The sequence below is a fragment of the Leuciscus leuciscus genome (genome assembly GCF_965113295.1).
Source record: "Leuciscus leuciscus genome assembly, chromosome: 21".
Classification (NCBI taxonomy): domain Eukaryota; kingdom Metazoa; phylum Chordata; class Actinopteri; order Cypriniformes; family Leuciscidae; genus Leuciscus; species Leuciscus leuciscus.
Window position 1 is genome coordinate 3806221 of NC_138745.1, and position 19292 is coordinate 3825512.

At 37.9% G+C, this 19292-nt stretch overlaps 1 protein-coding gene across 2 annotated transcripts in view; it reads left to right on the forward strand.

Moving 5' to 3' along the window:
• The window catches only part of slc39a11 (solute carrier family 39, member 11), a 163831-nt gene that overhangs the window by 99798 nt on the left and 44741 nt on the right, over nt 1-19292 (forward strand). For both annotated transcript variants that reach the window (XM_082152173.1, XM_082152174.1), the window contains exon 6: nt 10365-10532. In XM_082152173.1, coding sequence (XP_082008299.1) covers nt 10365-10532 — 168 coding nt within the window. The remainder of the gene's footprint in view (nt 1-10364; nt 10533-19292) is intronic.

The following is a 19292-nucleotide window of genomic DNA, read 5'->3' on the forward strand; positions in this document are numbered from 1 at the left end:
TTCAAATTAACTGCAGAAACAGAGCAATCGCACCAGAGTTAATTTTAATCGAACCAAACCTGCCAGGTGTGAACACACCATTAGTTTGGTTTTACAGTCATGAAATGCATTTCAGTTTAATTTAATTCTACACAAAATAATAATAATAATAAAACATTGACTGATTGCCCACATTGCATCATCTTTCCTCATTGAAAAGGAATGATTTAAAGTAGTTTTGTCCTGCAGACACAATCAGAAACAAAGACGTGAAAGCCTCAAGGGCAGCGTGTTCGTTCAGAACGACCGCAGGTCTAATGAATACAGATCTCGGTGTGCTTTTCTTCATAATGGCATGTGTAACGTTTCTCGTTTTCAATGCCTGATCACATAAGCACATATAAGGTGAGATGAGGTTAAAAGCAGCGTGTGCTCTTTACTTTCGTCACTCTCCTCTGTGTTAACAGAAAGCTTCTGCATTATGCAGAGAAAATACTGGTGGCGTGAATCCATGAATACACACGCTTAGACTGCATGATGAATATACAGTATGAATGTATGCATGGGTATGACGTGTGTTTCTATGGCAGCTGAGCCTCATAGGGAGGATGCACAGGATCACTGCGTTATCAAGACTGCGCTTTGGACCTCAGTGCTGTTTCATTTCAGAAAGGTGAAATATCTATCACAGTGTTCTCTCAGACAAGGGCTGTGCTTATAAATTGCATTGTGCTATCTCGATTAAGATTGTAAATGTTTCAAGCTCATTATATTCTTTTGATCTAGACCAAAAAGGAAAATAATACATGTAGTTCTGGTTCGCTTTTTTAAGACTGAACCCAAAGTTACAAAACAACATAATGGCTTTTATGACATATTTTGTGACAGAACATCCAAAACAAAACAATGCTTTGTTCTGAACTTAATGCGCTCGTATGTTTATACATATGATGGTATTTTTACCAGCTGAGACTCATAAAGAGCTTATGAAATGCAGTTTGGACTCGAATGCTGTTTCCTTTTAGAAACGCAGCGACACAGCGTTCTCTCAGACAAGGATTGTGCTAATAAATTGCATTGTGCTATCTCAAGTTACTGCAAATGAACAGGGTATTGTTTGTATTCTGAACTTATGACAGGGTAAGACGACATGACTTTGGCCCTGTTTACACGAGAACGCTACAAATATTTAATCAGATGTGCCTTTCATTTAGACGGCGACGATGTTTTTGGGGCTTAAAAACGCAAAAAAGTGAAACCACCCTCCAGAGTGGAAATCTTAAAAACGCTCCACCGTCGCGTTTCCGTCTAAACGGTAAAAACGCAAAAGTCTGCTAGACAGTGAAGGCACCGATCAGTGCTTCACATTGCCACGTAGCCGTCTGGAGTGCATACTACATTAAATTTCACACACTTTTGCGTCACCATATGCACGCAGATTTCCCCCCCATAACGCTCGTCTAAACGCAGAATAAAAAGTGATCACTTTTGCGTTTTCTCTTCAGATCGTTTCCGTGTAAACGTAGCCTTTATCATCAAGGTCATTAGCATTGGAAAGTCATCTGGCAATGACATCTCTATAAATGTATACAAGTAATATTAAAAATGGAACGTTTTGTGCATTTGTCTATTTTTTATGTGACGGTAGATATAAGATAATATAAACACATTTTGATAGTTCAATCACAGTAGGCTCCTCAAATGATTTCGCTTCTGTACTTCTTTAATGCCCCGATATACAGGTGCTGGTCATAAAATTAGAATATCATCAAAAAGTTGATTTATTTCAAGAATTCAACTTAACAGGTGAAACTAATATATTATATAGACTCATTACATGCAAAGTGAGATATTTCAAGCCTTTATTTGTTATGATTTTGATGATTATGGCTTACAGCTTATGAAACCCATGAAATATTACATGAAATCACACAGTAATTACACAGTGATACCATGGTCATTGAACCAGGTTTTGGTTATTTTGGCAGTGTGGGCAGGTGCAAATCCTGCTGGAAAATGAAGGAAGCATGAAGTGCTCTGGAAATGTTATCATGGTAGACGGCTGCGTTGACTCTGGAATTAATAAAGCACAGTGGACCAAAGTCCTCTTTTCTGATGAGAGCAAATTTTGCATCTCATTTGGAAACCAAGGTCCCAGAGTCTGGAGGAAGAATGGAGAGGCACAAGATGCTTGAAGTCCAGTGTGAAGTTTCCACAGTCTGTGTTGGTTTGGGGAGCCATGTCATCGGCTGGTGTTGGTCCACTGTGCTGTCCACTCAACGCAGCCGTCTACCAGGACATTTCCAGAGCACTTCATGCTTCCTTCAGCAGACAAGCTTTATGGAGATGCTGACTTCATATTCCAGCAGGATTTGCACCTGCCCACACTGCCAAAAGAACCAAAACCTGGTTCAATGACCATGGTATCACTGTGTAATTACTGTGTGAGTTCATGTAATATTGATTTCGGGGGTTTCATAAGCTGTAAGCCATAATCATCAAAATTATAACAAATAAAGGCTTGAAATATCTCACTTTGCATGTAATGAGTCTATATAATATATTAGTTTCACCTGTTAAGTTGAATTCTTGAAATAAATCAACTTTTTGATGATATTCTAATTTTATGACCAGCACCTATACTCACGGTTAGTGTTGTCGGGTTACACTTTATTTTAAGGTGTCATTGTTACAGTGTAATTATATATTTAAGTACTGAGTAATATTAAGCAACTACATGTTCTTACTATAGGGTTAGGTTAGGATTAGGGTTTGATTGAGGGTTAGTTGCATGTAATTATGCATAATTTACTGTTATTACTATGGTAAGTACATGTAACATAACAAGGACACTGTAAAAGAAAGTGTTACCAGTTGTTGTTTTTTCGTTCTTCGATTCGGGGTAAAATCCCGCCAACTCCCGCTGAATATAAATATGTAAATATGTACTGCGCACTTTCCTCTCAGTAACAAAATTACACACACAAAAACATGACAGCGATGAGAAAACAGCCGTTCAGAAAGCATCTGATCACAGTGATGTGGATGTTTGCACCAGCTCTGCAGTTCAGCTCTCCAGTAAAGTCATGTCTCGTTTATTTATATAACACTATAAAAAATTGATTGTTTAAAAGCAAGCAGCTTTACAGTATTAAACATAAAAAAACTGTTAGTGTCGCTTTCAGTTAGACTTACATCTTCATTTTCTACTATAAAGCGGCTCTCCAGTGTGTTCATGTTTTTATGAGGACGTCTGACTGAACTGAAGAAATGAACCAGAGAAGATTTACACCTCACAGAAGGCGGAGCCTCAGAGCCACACCCACCTATGACATCATCATCACCGCCGACCAATAGTAGTTCAGAGGTGTTTATCTAGCGGGAGCAAACTTTTCCCGGGAAGTTAACTTTAGGAAGCTGGTTCGAAATGCCGAAACAAACACCAAATGAACTTCGTTTTGGCCTGATTTTGTTCAAAATGACGTCCCACCGGTTCCTTCTTCAGTTTCGCTTCAAGTATTTTGGGGCCTTTATGTTTAAATTGACAGTTTATTATTGTTTTGAAGTAAATAAATATTGCAATGTGGGAATCAAAACTCACGGACAGATAAATTATAATGTTGTTATAGGTTTTCATATTAATTTGTATGACTGGCTACTTGGATATGTAATATATTTATATTTATATTTTGTAATATATTTAAAAAAAAATATGTATAATATATTTATATCACATAAAATAAGAAAAACATTTTATTATTAAACATTCTATAATATATTTAAATTGTTTATCTAAATATGCGTAATATGTTATGAGACTATTCTATGCACAATAGATAAATTGTGTAATGATATATCTGCATTATATTTTTGACATTCAGTTAATATATATGAAAGCTTGCACAACATTTATTTTTGTGTTTTATTGCATTCAGATGTTGTGGACACATGGTTCTCCATTCATCAAATGATTGTGGAGTGACAGAGATGGATGGGGCTTTCAACAATGTCTGATGTATAGATATGTGTATGCGCTTCTCTATACTCAATCAAACACATCTGTGATGACATTTGTGAGATCAATTATGGATGTGGGTTATTATAACAAGATCTTTCTTTTCCTCTGGCTGATCTCTCAGCTTGACTGACAGCTGAGATGGTGTGTGTGTGTGTGTGTGTGTGTGTGTGTGTGTGTGTGTGTGTGTGTGTGTGTGTGTGTGTGTGTGTGTACGTGACATTGCTTGTAATGGCTGTGTTTGAGTGACTGGACAAAAGAGCAGAAAGCTCCTAACAGATGTTAAATATTCACATCGGGGACTTCTGTGTGACAGTACACACTGCCTGTGGAGTATTAAGTTAATTCCGTTTCTGATTTCAACAATCCTCCGGCGTATGACAGAAGAGGAGTTGTGGGGAAAGATAAGGAAGGAGTGTGTGTGTGTGATTAGATAGAGGTGGACTGTCGTTACAGTGACCCCAAACCGGGGTCAAATGTGGCCAGTAGAGGGCGCTGAAATCTGCTGCTTTTTCTGGTTAAAAACATTTTGCTTAGATGTTTTTTTAATTAATTTTTATGAATTAAACTATAATGTATTTGGCAGGATCAATATATTATATCTGTAAACTGTTCTGTTATTCTTACAAGGAGATGTTCAAACTGAACTTTTCCACAGGCGGCGGTTATCAAGCTCCAAAAAATTACACGAAAGCACCATAAAAGTATGTAAGTAAAAGTAAATATGATGCACTATATTTCAGGTCTTTTAAAACCATGAAAGTTTTTTATTTTTATTATACACTTATACACTATGCACTTATACATTACGCACTTACGCACTATGCACTTCTACACTGTACTTATGCACACTTATGGAGCCATTAATAGCAGCCATCAGATTTTTTATTGGTCAAGAAATTGCACTTAATATGACTTGTTCTGAATGTTGTTCTTTTATTATGAACAGACGTCTCAACCGTTTGGTAGAGGACTGTATCTAAAATACTGTAGGGTCTAATAAAAAAATAAAAAAAACTATTGATTGTTGTTATTGTTATCATAATTGAATAAAAATGCAAAGAAATATTTTTTCCTTTGCTTTTTTCATGGTGCGTACCTTAAAGGGTTAATTAAAAAAAATGTTTTATCGAAGATGCATTAAAGGTGCAATGCAAATCAAAAGTGATAGTCAAGACATTTATAATGTAACAAAAGTTTCCTATTTTAAATAAATGCTTTTCATTTGAACTTTCTATTTATCAAAGAATCTTGAAAAAAAAGTGCATCACAGTTTCCACAGAAATATGAAGCAGCACAACTGTTTTCAACACTGATAATAATCATACATGTTTCTTGAGCATTAAATCATCATATTGGAGTGATTTGTGAAGGATCATGTGACACTGAAGACTGGAGTAATGATGCTGAAAATTCAGCTTTGATCACAGGAATAAATTACAGTTTAACATATATTTACATAGAAAACAGTTACTTTACATTGTAATAATATTTCACTTTTTTTTTTACTGTACCAAAAACAGCCTTGGTGAGCAAAAGAGGCTTATTTCCTTAAAAAAGTGAAGTGTTTTTAGTTGTTTGAGATCACTCATGCATGCATTGGAAATTTTAGTCATTTTAATTATACACCTCCGCCGTCATGAAGTGTTCAAGGCCAGAGAGTTCTCTAATCAGTTATTGAGTTATTAAATTGTCACATTAGTCTTTCTCTTTTTTTTTTTTTTAGAAAGTGACTTATGACTGATTGCTGAAGACAGATTTGAGCCTCCTGGTGCCAAACGAAGCCTATGCAAATATATAAGTGATATGGGATGGATCTGCTTGAACAGAAATTTGCATAATGTCAAGAAAACCAGCAAACAAGCATTAATCAACAGAAGAACCGGACGCCCGTGGAGAGAGTTTGAGCGGCACAAATTGTAGCCCTGCTGTTCTCTGGCATGCGGTCCTGAACTTTAAATAATAATATGTTTGAGTTGAAGATATTTCTTCATATTTTTTGGTTTATATGTGACATTTTTATGATGTTTAAATGATATGTTGAAGCTGGAGAAGTTCCTTGTCCTTGTGTTCGTTGAGTGTGTGACGCTGGAGCTGTGTGTGTTTATTGGGTTTGGTGTTTGTTACTGACAGAGAGTGCAATTCTGCTTTGTACAATCCATAAAACAAGTAATTATTAGTGTTGCTTGGTAAGGCGAGCTGCGAACATGAACGATATCTCAATTTGCACGGCTTGTGAAGGGGTGTGCTATTACTTTTCTAAGCATTTTTTTGCCTGGCAGACGATAAAACAAGGAAAGTACAGAGTCATATCTAGGGTCCAGAGTATCATAGAGATTTGCAGATGCACTTGTTTGATAGTTTTTGGCAAGAAACCACCGAAAACACTTCAACAACTGCATTGCAACTCAAGCACCCACAACATCCGCCTAGCATCACTGTGGGAAGGTCTTCATGGCCAAACATCTCAAATCTAACAATCTGGAATTTCATTGCAACATCTTAGCATCTACCTATTATATAATGGATAAAGCAGCTGCCTTGGACAGATTCTTTTGACTATTTAGGATTTTTTAAATGTAGTTATTTTTTAGAGATATTGTGTTGGCCAACCTGAGACTTTACAACAAATCATTGAAAATGGTGGGATGATTTACACTCCAGCTGAATTATGAAATAAATTAAATTCATATCCATCCATCCATCCATCCATCCATCCATCCATCCATCCATCCATCCATCCATCCATCCATCCATCCATCCATCCATCCATCCATCCATCCATCCATCCATCCATCCATCCATCCATCCATCCATCCATCCATCCATCCATCCATCCATCCATCCATCCGTTCATCCATCCATCCATCCATCCATCCGTTCATCCATCCATCCATCCATCCGTTCATCCATCCATCCATCCATCCATCCACCCACTTAACCCCATCCATCCATCCATCCATCCACCCACTTAACCCCATCCATCCATCCATCCATCCATCCATCCATCCATCCATCCATCCATCCACCCACTTAAACCCATCCATCCATCCACCCACCCACTTAACCCCATCCATCCATCCACCCACCCACTTAACCCCATCCATCCATCCACCCACTTAACCCCATCCATCCATCCATCCATCCATCCACCCACTTAACCCCATCCATCCATCATCCATCCATCCATCCACCCACTTAACCCCATCGATCCATCCACCCACTTAACCCCATCCATCCATCCATCCACCCACTTAAACCCATCCATCCATCCACCCACTTAACCCCATCCATCCATCCATCCACCCACTTAACCCATCCATCCATCCATCATCCATCCATCCATCCACCCACCCACTTAACCCCATCCATCCATCCATCCACCCACTTAACCCCATCCATCCATCCATCCACCCACTTAACCCCATCCATCCATCATCCATCCATCCATCCACCCACTTAACCCCATCCATCCATCATCCATCCATCCATCCACCCACTTAAACCCATCCATCCATCCATCCATCCATCCATCCATCCATCCATCCATCCATCCATCCATCCACTTAAACCCATCCATCCATCCATCCATCCATCCACTTAAACCCATCCATCCATCCATCCATCCATCCATCCATCCATCCATCCACTTAAACCCATCCATCCATCCATCCACTTAAACCCATCCATCCATCCATCCATCCATCCACTTAAACCCATCCATCCATCCATCCATCCATCCATCCATCCATCCATCCACTTAAACCCATCCATCCATCCATCCATCCATCCACTTAAACCCATCCATCCATCCATCCATCCATCCATCCATCCACCCACCCACTTAAACCCATCCATCCATCCATCCACCCACTTAAACCCATCCATCCATCCATCCATCCATCCATCCATCCACTTAAACCCATCCATCCATCCATCCATCCATCCATCCATCCATCCATCCATCCATCCATCCATCCATCCATCCATCCATCCATCCATCCATCCATCCATCCATCCATCCATCCATCCATCCATCCATCCATCCATCCATCCATCCATCCATCCATCCATCCATCCACCCACTTAAACCCATCCATCCATCCATCCATCATCCACCCACTTAAACCCATCCATCCATCCATCCATCCATCCACCCACTTAAACCTATCCATCCATCCATCCATCCATCCATCCATCCATCCATCCATCATCCATCCACCCACTTAAACCATCCATCCATCCATCCATCATCCACCCACTTAAACCCATCCATCCATCCATCCATCCATCTTGTCCTCAAATTCCGATTGGAATGAAACGCCGATTGGAATGAAACGCCGGTGTTAACAAAGATGTTGATCCATGAACATGTTGCACTTGTTGAAATCAGGTTTCCCGTGGTGTGACAGTGATACCATTCATGAAGCATCGGCCTTCACACGTTGTCCATCACTCATGATTTATTCATAAGCAATCCGTCAGTCTCCTAACTGAAATTATATTTCATATTCCACATGTGAACTCAGCTCAGCCCTCATCTAAAAACTCCTTCCGTCTTTCCGGACCAAAAACTGTATAGGCTCCGATCACGCATGACGGATGTGCTCCTTATGACCGTTAAACCCAAGTAATCTGCATTCATTATATTCTTCCATGTGTGGTTGAGAGAAATTCAAACTATACATAATTACGCTCTAAAGTGACGGGTAATTGGTGGCATGAGTTTCAGATGCACTCTGGATATAATTTTTTATATCCAAAGAAATTATTTGACGATTGCCGTTTAAAATCTAGGATAAATCCAGTGTGAGATTTGAGGGTCCTTGAGGAGATAAAAGTTCAGATCGGCTTTGAAAAGAGTCGGTCGTTCTGTTTCAATCTGCCGCTGATTATTAGCAGCGTGTTCATATCGATTGTGGGAAAATGATTTGACTACAGTAAAGAGACATGATTGATTTATTTGATGCATTGAAAAGAGTAATTTTCTGACGTGCACAATCTGTGACTGAACAACTGGTGGTTTATATTTCACTTTGTGTTTGGTTTGATAAATTCATTGCCATTTTTCATGTACAAGGTACAAAAACAGGTCCTTTCTTTCCGGTTCTTCTGTAGATCTGCTTTATACACTGTAAAAAAAAAAAAAAATCCAAATTTTACAGAAAATAATAATTCAATTATAATAATGAAATTTTCTTTCATTTTAAATTGTACTCAAAACTCTGTCAAATTACAAATAATATCTGTAAATTAAAAATGTAGCTGTTATTTAAGGTATTGTGACATTAATGGCAAAGTGCAGTAATTCACATTTTCTTATACAGAAAATTTTACTGTATTTTTCATACAGTATTTTTTTCTGTTTTATTAAATTACATAAAAATGTATGTAAAATTACAAATATACTCCGTAATTAAACAGTAACAAAACAGTTAAATGATAAAATGGTTGAATGACTGGCACCCCCCCCCCCCCCCCCCCCCCGAAACATTAAAGTAAAAGTTTTGCAGGTATTTCCTGAATTATCACGATCATATACCTTCATTGTAATAAAAATCTTTTAAAAAATGGTCAAATGACGGCTGCCAAACAAAAACCCTAAAATGCAAGTAAAATATGCTAATTTAAAATTAAATATACAGAAAAAACACTGTTATTTCACAAGTGTTTCCTGATTTATTACGATCAAATATCTTCATCTTCAAAAAAAAATCAAAAATCCAAACAAAAACCATAAAATTAAAGTAAAATATGCTAATTTAAATAAAGTGCAAAAAACTTTGATGTCACCATGATAGAGATCAGTGTTTGCATTTAGTTGGGCTCATGACCCTTGAAGTTTAACATTAGTTTTTACCCGTTTCATAACTGAAGAACTTTGCAACATTGACACCGTTATTGAAATAAACTGAATCAACACTGAACTAAACACCGCTGAATAACAGCACTGTGGTCTTCTGTAGGGCTGCTTTACAGATGACATTTATTCTGTTTTATAATTGAAATTACAACATTAATGCAGCTGTTATATTCCTGTTTATTACAGTGAATCTGCTTTGATTTCACATAAATACAGGTGACTTCAGCAAACGGTCAGTGAAAGGAAGTGTTATAGAAAATATTAATCATCAGCCTCAAACTGTATGTGCTGTTTTACTGTCTTCTGGTTTTCTGTGAGGTTTACAACCCTGTTAACAAGGTCTAAATACATTTGAAACCCTGATTTATGTGATTTTGCAACATTGACTAATAAATTGTTGTTATATTGATCCTTTCAGTGGATAATTTGCATCTTGATAGTGTTTGTTCTCCAAAAATGACGTTTGAGAAGATATTTTTTGACGTGCTTTTTCTGTTTCTCTTTCAGATAAAGTGGAGAATGGAGAGGTGTATCAGAGACGTCGGGGTCCCAACACCGGCCATACAGAGGAACAGGAAGTGAGTACGAAACCACAGGATCCGACGAGCCAATCAGCAAGCAGCTGGCGGCGAGTCGTTCTTCTCATCCTGGCCATCACCATTCACAACATTCCCGGTGAGTCTTTCCTCTCATCATTACTTACATTATTACTCAAGTCCACATGTCCCTTTCTGTATAACATTTTTTAAAGCAATAAAGAATCATTGGTAACACTTTACAATAAGGTTCATTATTTAATGTATTAACTAACATGAACTAACAATGAGGAATACATTTGGGTTACACTTTATTTTAAGGTGTCATTGTTACAGTGTAATTATATATTTAAGTACTGAGTAATATTAATGAACTACATGTGCTTACTATAGGGTTAGGGTAGGGTTAGGGTTTGGTTGAGGGTTAGTTGCATGTAATTATGCATAATTTACTGTTATTACTATGGTAAGTACATGTAACATATGTATCAAGGACACTGTATTGTTACAGTATTTATTAATCATTGTTAATGTTAGTTAATGTTAGTCATTGTGTGTTCATGTTAGTTCACAGTGCATTAACTAATGTTAACAAATACAACTTATGATTTTAATGACGTATTAGTAAATGTTGAAATTAATATTACCTAAGATTAATAAATGCTGAAGAAGTGCAGTTCATTCTTAGTTCATGTTAACTAATGATAACTGATGAACCTTATTGTGAAGATAACGTTACAATCCATCAATATTTATTTCAAGAGGAATGAGTTTATTTAGTTTTTTGTGTGTGTGCTGCTTTTCTTCCGGGTTTGAAGTCAACAGGGACTCACAGTTATTCATGAGCCTCTGTGGCCTAATCCTATGAGAAGCCACCATCTTATAATTATTCATATCTGCATGTGACCTTTTCCTACGAGAGGCGCTTCAAACTGTGATTTGATACCGTATTGAAACATGAGCAGCTTATGTTCCGTTGCACGCCGCAAAAATACAGGTGTTTCCTCGCAATGCTGACAGAGTGACAAAAATTAACATTCAATGTTTGATAATGCATGATTGCTATTGAGATTGCTAACTCCGGAGCGATACTGGTCACGACAGTAATGAAAGGGAGAGCATGCGCTTTATACAGTTCATCTGAGTTGTTTTACGGATATAAAGTTGACCAGTTTATTAAGCACCCCCGAAAAGACATAAGGTGTGTATATATTTGTTTACTGTTAGTTGTATCGAGTGTTTGGTGTAATTCTCTGTGTATGTTGATGATAATGAAAGGTTTATGGATAAGACTTTAATGTGCACCACTTATACTGTGTTTATTCAGCTCTTACAGTGATTCTCTGGAGTTAAACTAACACTTCATCTTTTGTGGGATGTACAATAAACTTCATAAAACTCATCAGTAAAGTTTTGTCCATCATTCGGATGGGGTCCGCTACAACAGGCTTGTACTAATAGTGGATAAAAGCAAGATGACAACATAAGTTATAACCGTAATTAAACTAAACTACTCTGTGGGCATTATTGTCCGACTCGGGTTCGATCTGAACACCATTACTGACAGTTTCTGACCTTTTCAGTGCGTGAGATTGCCCTGTTTTGTTGCCGGTATGAACTATTGTAGCTCCGCCCTCTTCTTGAAAGGGGGCGGGGAGCAGCAGCTCATTTGCATTTAAAGGGACACACAAAAATTGCACGTTTTTGCTCAAACCCAAAAAGTGGCAATTTTAACATGCTATATAAAAATATCTGTGTGGTATTTTGTGCTAAAACTTCACACACACACACACACTGGGGGCTTCAGAGACTTACTTAACATCTTGTAAAAAGGGGTATAATATATCCCCTTTAAATAAAAAGAATAAGAATGATCAGTTTTGATTTCATGCTGACTTTAATAGTGGCCGTATCAAAATGAAATCTGCATTCAGAAATGGAAAGTGATTGTTTCTCGTTTCCCTCTCTCTGCTCAAACTGTGCTGGTTTTATGACGCTTTAAAAGTCTCTTGCCTCCAGTGCTTTTCATCTACTCTTTCTCCTTTGCATTTGTACCATGCTGCCTTTATTTCCGTGTTTATCACGAGCGCTTTCGGCAGCACTTGATCACGTCTCAGTCGGCCAGGCGTCCCTCGGATCTGTTTGTTAATCATTCCAGCGCTGATCTCTTTCATCGTTCCTGAGCGACGAGCAGCGTGAGTGAGGTGAATATAGATGACAGGTATGAGCAGTCTGTGTGTGTGTGTGTGTGTGTGTGTGTGTGTGTGTGTGTGTGTGTGACCCCAGCTGTCCTCAATGTCCCATCTAAAACCCCTAAAATCAGGCACATTCTCTCAGAAGTCTTGACTGCCGATGGACGGCCTTAGGAAAACCACCAGCTGTGAATTCAAGAGTGCGTTTTGAGTCAATATGTGAAAGACATCAGATGTTTTCCTCACTAAATTACACAGTGACTCATTGCTTGTTCTTTTCAGCCTGAATTAGATTTGTTGAGCTTTCCAGCAGACTCTTCAATAAATGGACAAGCATTTTTCAGAATGAATCGCCAGAATGAGATGAGATCAATAGTGCGCCGTGGTTAAGAGGAAGGTATGTGGTCACTAAGAGAATTAAAGGGTTAGTTCACCCAGAAATGAAAACTCTGTCAGTACTTACTCTCCAACCCCGTAAGACTTTTGTTCATCTTCGGAACACAAATTAAGATATTTTTGATGACATCTGAGAGCTGTCTCACTCCACCATAGGCTTCTCTGTAATCGATATCTGCCATCCCAGAAAGTTAGTAAAGACATTGTTAAAATAGTCCAAGTGACTACAGTGGCTCAACCTTAAGTTTATCAAGCGACGAGAATACTTTTTGTGCGCAAAAACAACTAAAATAACGACTTTATTAATTGTGTTCCTCTGAGTGAGTTCACGTAGTGTAACAGCGCAGCGCTTCTGGGTTGTACGTCAGAACGGAGGCTCACTATTGGCTAGCATCACATGCATCACACACATGACCAGCGTCGGCCAATAGGGAACCTACGTTCTGACGTACAACCCAGAAGCGCTGCGCTGTTACACTGGAGCAATGATGCTGAAAATTCAGCTTTGATCACTGGAGTAAATTACATTTTACTATAAATCCACATAGAAAACAGTTATTCCAAATTATAATAATATTACATAATATTCCTGATTTTACTTTATTTTTTAATCAAATTAATGCAGCCTGGGAAAGCAGAAGATACTTCTTTCAAAAACATAAAAAAAATCGTTCCAACCCCAAACTTTTGAACTGTATATGCATTATTAATATTTAAAAATAAATATCTAATAATTTCATAATTGTTTTGTCTTATATACAACTTTTACAATTTATTTGACTATATCACGAATATACAGGAATTCAATTCAAATTAATGAACTGAACAGAAAAAATAAATAATAATAATTGACTTTAGCCGAACCCTGGCGTCTGCGAGCTGAGGTTCAGAAAGTGTCGCCTGTCACGACATGTTATGCTGATTTCTCCTCATTACCGTGGCTCATTTTCACCTTTTTACTATTCACAGCCTTGTCTGTTCGGGTCTGTCATTGAGGGCGAGCGGTCTCGGTTACAGCACAGATCAGCTCGGTGTCTCTGTGCCGTTGTATTCGGTTCCTCTCATGACATGATGATGAGCTGACCTTTTCCCCTCCGCTCTCTGATGATCTAAAGTGCTGTTGGCCGATTTGATAAGGTCAGTATTATAGAAGCACAAATCCATTGTACGGTTTTGTACCTTTACGTCCCTTCATTTGGCTCCGTAGCTTCAGAAAATTCCCCCCAAAAAGGTGTCAAAAGTATGGTTAGTTCTCTTGAGTGACATTAGCAGTACATTAGAGCTTTTTGAAAGGTTAAAATGTAATGGCCTGCACTTTATTTTTATTTTTTTTACTGTCCACACTTACATTAGTATAGAGACTTGACCTATAAACCTAAAAGTCTAAAACCTCAGCTGATCTGTTCACTTCTACAAAAGCCCATGACCCCTTATGAACATCCATGCTGGCGTCCCACGGCATCATTAGGATTTCATGCGTTTTAAAAGCCATTGGAAAGGCAGCTTGACTCATTCTGGATGTTTATTTCCACAGTGTGCAGCCTCAAAATTGCAGGAAGTATGTCTTAGCAAAGTCAGTAAATGAACCATCAATGAACATCAGTTTAAATGAGTTCTCTCTGTTGTCAGCGGACAGTTTTCATTGTAGTCCACGGGTTTAATGTGCTATAATGCAATTTATTGCAATTTTCTTCTGGAATTGCCTGTGCATTTTCATTCAGCATCTCGGACAGGTGCTCAAGAGACTACAAAGGAAAGTACATGGAAAAGTAAATCCTACACCAGTCATTGTGGCTATACAGCCAAAATAAAAATAGGCAAATGTAAAAAGCATCAATTTTTTGTTTACTTGATTATCCTTTCATTTATTTTATTTAAAAAAAATAAGAGAATCAAATATTATCATCATCCTCAAAAAATCATAATCTCTCAGTCATCATTGTATTGCATTGCATTATATGTTTTAAAGCTTTGATAATGAAACTAAGCATTTAAATATCAACTTACTAAGACATATTATTGGCAGATACTGATATTTATATTACATTAAGCATCTGAATTTCATCACTTTTTGTCCATATAAATATCAGCATCTGCAGCAAATTACATATTTTTGCTCAGTTTGAGCTGTTTTTTCCTCCATATTTTTATTATATAAGCCATAAAAGCCTGATGACACACAACATAAAACTCATATAATACTTTAATAACTGCATTTAAATAAGTTGCGGCCCTCCTAGTGTTTTACTTTACTTTACTTTCGGTTGAGAGCCAATTTCATTGAGCGCTTCCTTAGACTTTGAAACTATTCCTTTAAGAACATCAACATTACGACCCGTCGACCGCGACTGAACCAGAGTTGACCACCCATTACTTTCTCCAATAAAGTGTTCAGTGTTCATGTCTTGTCAGCTTTGCAGTGTGTGTGAAAACAGCACATGAGCGGCTCACTACTTCCTTATTAGCAGGAGCTTTCATCTTCTGCTTTGTCACATCAAAGATGGAGAAAGCACTCCAAAGAGAATAAAAAAGAGGAATCTGTCCTTGAAGGATCCTGGGATGTGCTATTAGGATCAGAAAGAGACGTTTGGAGGCTCTGGATGTCCGAGCTCTTCTAACCTCAGATCTTGTTTGTAAAGCCACAAGGTTTTACTGACATGTTAATGAAGCTCTGAGAGTGCACTTTGGGGGAATATAACAACACATGTGGATTTACTGTTTTTGCTGGAGTCTGGATGTTTGATAAGGTTGGGTTGAGTGTTTCTGCTCTCTGATGGCACAGGCTCTGCTTGCCTGATTCCTCCGGTGGTTTCATTAGGTTTCTATGCTGTTTTTTAAGCGGCGGTCAAACCCAGCAGGCTTTGAGGAGTCTCGCTGTTTCTTCCGTCCTTTTCCGCTTGCTTTCTCTCCCAGAGGTCTGTTTTTCTACTGAAGCAAAGAGAAATGTGCCACTTTGAACAGTGAGTCTGTGCTTCTGACGCACTTTGGACCTGCTGTGTGAGACAGGTTAAAACGCTTGGATGAAGCATCATCTCGTCTGCATTTAAGATTTATGTATTTTAATTGCATAGAAAATTTCCACCCATTTGAATTACACAGTTTTAACATCAACTAATAAACTCAGGTTGTGTTAACACTTGTAGTTAGTTTTTTTTGGCTATTTTGCTTTAGTCCTGGTTTGCTTAGTGTTCATTTTTAACACCGAACCTAAAGATACAAAACAAATGGCTTTAATGAGTGCTGTATAACTATATGGACGAAACTTACCAAACCTCTGAAACAATGCTGTCTTCAGACTCAATGCGCTCGTTGTATGTTTGTGGTGTTTTTACCAGCTGAGAATCACAAAGAGCTTATGAAATGTGTAAAAGAGTCAAAACGGCACCAGTAATTCCTCCATTACACACAAACACAGATCTGCTGCAAGGAGACGCGGTTCTGACGCCTGAACTGAACTATAATGGGCAACATCTCGACTATCGCGAATCTGTCCTTTTTAGGGTCGCATCTTGTGACATCACATCCTGTTTTTGGTTCGTTTAGATGTCTTTGGTCCGTGTTGCCTTCATATTTCAGTCGAACCACACCAGAGTTTGTTTGGAAGTGGACTGAGACCCCCTGAAAAGGTTCGGTCTGACTTGTTTTCCCGGTTTTGTATTGTGGGACTTTTATTTTGAAGTGCATTTCCTGGTCTCCTTGTTTCAGTGTTTCATCTCCTGTCATTTGTTCCTGTTTCCTTTGTTTCCATTTCTGCGTTGTTTGTTCCCATCATTATCCTTGTTTGTTGCCATAGCTACCATTGTTTGTTTCTATGACACTTAATCATCTCCACCTGTCTCTTGTTATCTCCTCTGTTTATTTATTCCCCTGCTTTCCAGTCTTTGTTGGTCGTCGTTGTCTTCATCAAAAGATATCTCTTATTATTATTTAATGGACCTGAACTAACATGAACTAACAATGAAATGTTGTATAATTATTAACCAACAATAACAAAGATTAATCAATTCCGTAACAAATGTATTGCTCATTGTTAGTTAAAGTTGGCTAATGTATTAACATGAACTAATGGAACCGTATTGTAAAGTGTTAACAATCAAAATCCATCATATTTAGTTTATCCATTCCATCCATTTCCAAATGGATGGGAATTGAATGTGCAATTAAATCTTAAACACAGGCTTTTTTGTATTTTTGTATTTTGATGTCCTAGTTATTATAGGCTACCATTAACTTGAGCCTTTTATTACCATTGCTACAATAGAGAAGACTGTGTTAAAACATCTGCAGACTTTTATTCACAGTGTAGAGGTCAAATGTCTGCAGAACTAAATTGCTAAATGTCACTGGACTGAAGACAGCAGAACACACACTGGTAAGCATCTGATGAGTGTGTTTTGTCTTCATCGAAGGCCTGCCGTAACCTCTGTCATCCGCTAAAGCTTCTTCTCTCAGGACGTAATTACAGTGTCTGCAGTCTCTGTTGATGTTCCTCATACAGTACGTTCTGTAAAAATGTGCAATTAATTCATCCTGAACCACTTACCGTACAGACTCCATTCACACGAGATCAGACTAGTTCAGTCTTGTGTGATTTTTGAAAATATCTAATTAGCTTAAAGGATTAGTTCACCTCAAAATGAACATTTCCTTATAATTTACTCAACCTAATGCCATCCAAGATGTTCATTTCTTTCTTTCTTCAGTGGAAAAGAAATTGAGTTTTTTGAGGAAAACATTTCAGGATTTTTCTCCACACAATGGACTTCAATGGTAACTAAATTGTTGAAGTCCAAATCAATGCAGTTTCAAAGGGCTTTAAAGTGCTTCAAAGGGCTCTGCACGATCCCAGCTGAGGAATAGAGTCTAATCTAGCGAAACGATCGGCCATTTTCGAAATAAAATAAAAATGTATATACTTTTTAACCACAATTGTTCGTCTTGTGCTGGTCTGCGACACGCCAAGCATTACGTCATCACGTTGGAAAGGTCACGCGTTACGTCATCTTTCTAAGTTATTTGTCTGTGTTCTCCGGTTCCAAAAGGCAGGGAAGGGTGAAAAATTCCCTCTCATTTTCTCTTCCAACTTCAAAATCGTCCGACATCTTTAGTATATACAGTACTGTGCAAAAGTCTTAGGAATGTTAATTCCCCCCCAGTTATTTATATCTTTTGCTGTAGTGTGTCAGTAGGAAATATCAGTTTACATCTCCAAACATTCTTTTTGCCATTAATTGTAATAATCCAGTGAGATTTGTGTATGCACAAGGAGTCTGACAACAGCCGGTATGATCTGATCCAGAGTCCTGCAACGGGTCGGGTACCCGCGGATATCCGCGGGTACCCGCATAAAAGTGGCTAAAACGGGTGGATTGTGACATTCCTAAAATTCACCGGCGGGGACGCGGGCGGATAATGAACTCCTTGCTGGCGGGTAGCGGATGAAAAATATGTACAATATTTTGTATGTCTAAATGCATTACACATACGCAAATATGTGTTTTAGTCAGGCCATCCTTAAAAATATTCTTGTTTGCCGTAACCCGACCGACCCTGTCAATTTAGGACCGACCCAATTTTATTTTTTTCTCCCCTTTTAGTCCGACCAAGTTGGGACATTAAATTTCTCTGTACTGTAGGCTAATAGGCCTATGTGTTGTAACCCAGTCATTAAAAAACGATTTAGTTTCATATTCATGTTTAAATAAAATAATATACTTTTTTTTAAATTTCATGTTGATTATATGAAAAGTGAAAAGCATGAATAAGATAAGATGATCCCGAATATCGTGAGACAAATGGAGTGGGCAGACATGATTTTGACCACTTCATTAAGTTTGTTAAGCCTTTCTTTAAAGTGAATTTCGTTTTGTATTAATTGTATCTTCATTTTAATCAATGTTTCATCTACCAAATTCATGGATTTAATTAATAAGAAGTAAATATAGCAGGCAGGCAATATAATCAGGACACGGCCGGAGGCGCCCGCGCGTGAACCCGTCTCTTAAATGAACCCGAAACTCATCGTATAAGCTACTTGCCTCACAGACCTGAGAAATAGAAAGCATGAAATGTGTACTTTTAAACAAAACAATTCAAAACGAAAGAAAACAGACTGTTCTCTGCTTATAATCCGTATGAAATGTGCATTTCTTTCTGGCGCATTCACTACTGTGAAGATTGCGAGTCAGCATCGTCATCTTTGACACAGAAAACACTTGCTTATTAATAAACAATTGAAATGTCTCATTGATATATTTGACAGGCCTATTAATAATCATTACTTTTCCCAGTTCTTTGTGACAGCTTGTAGG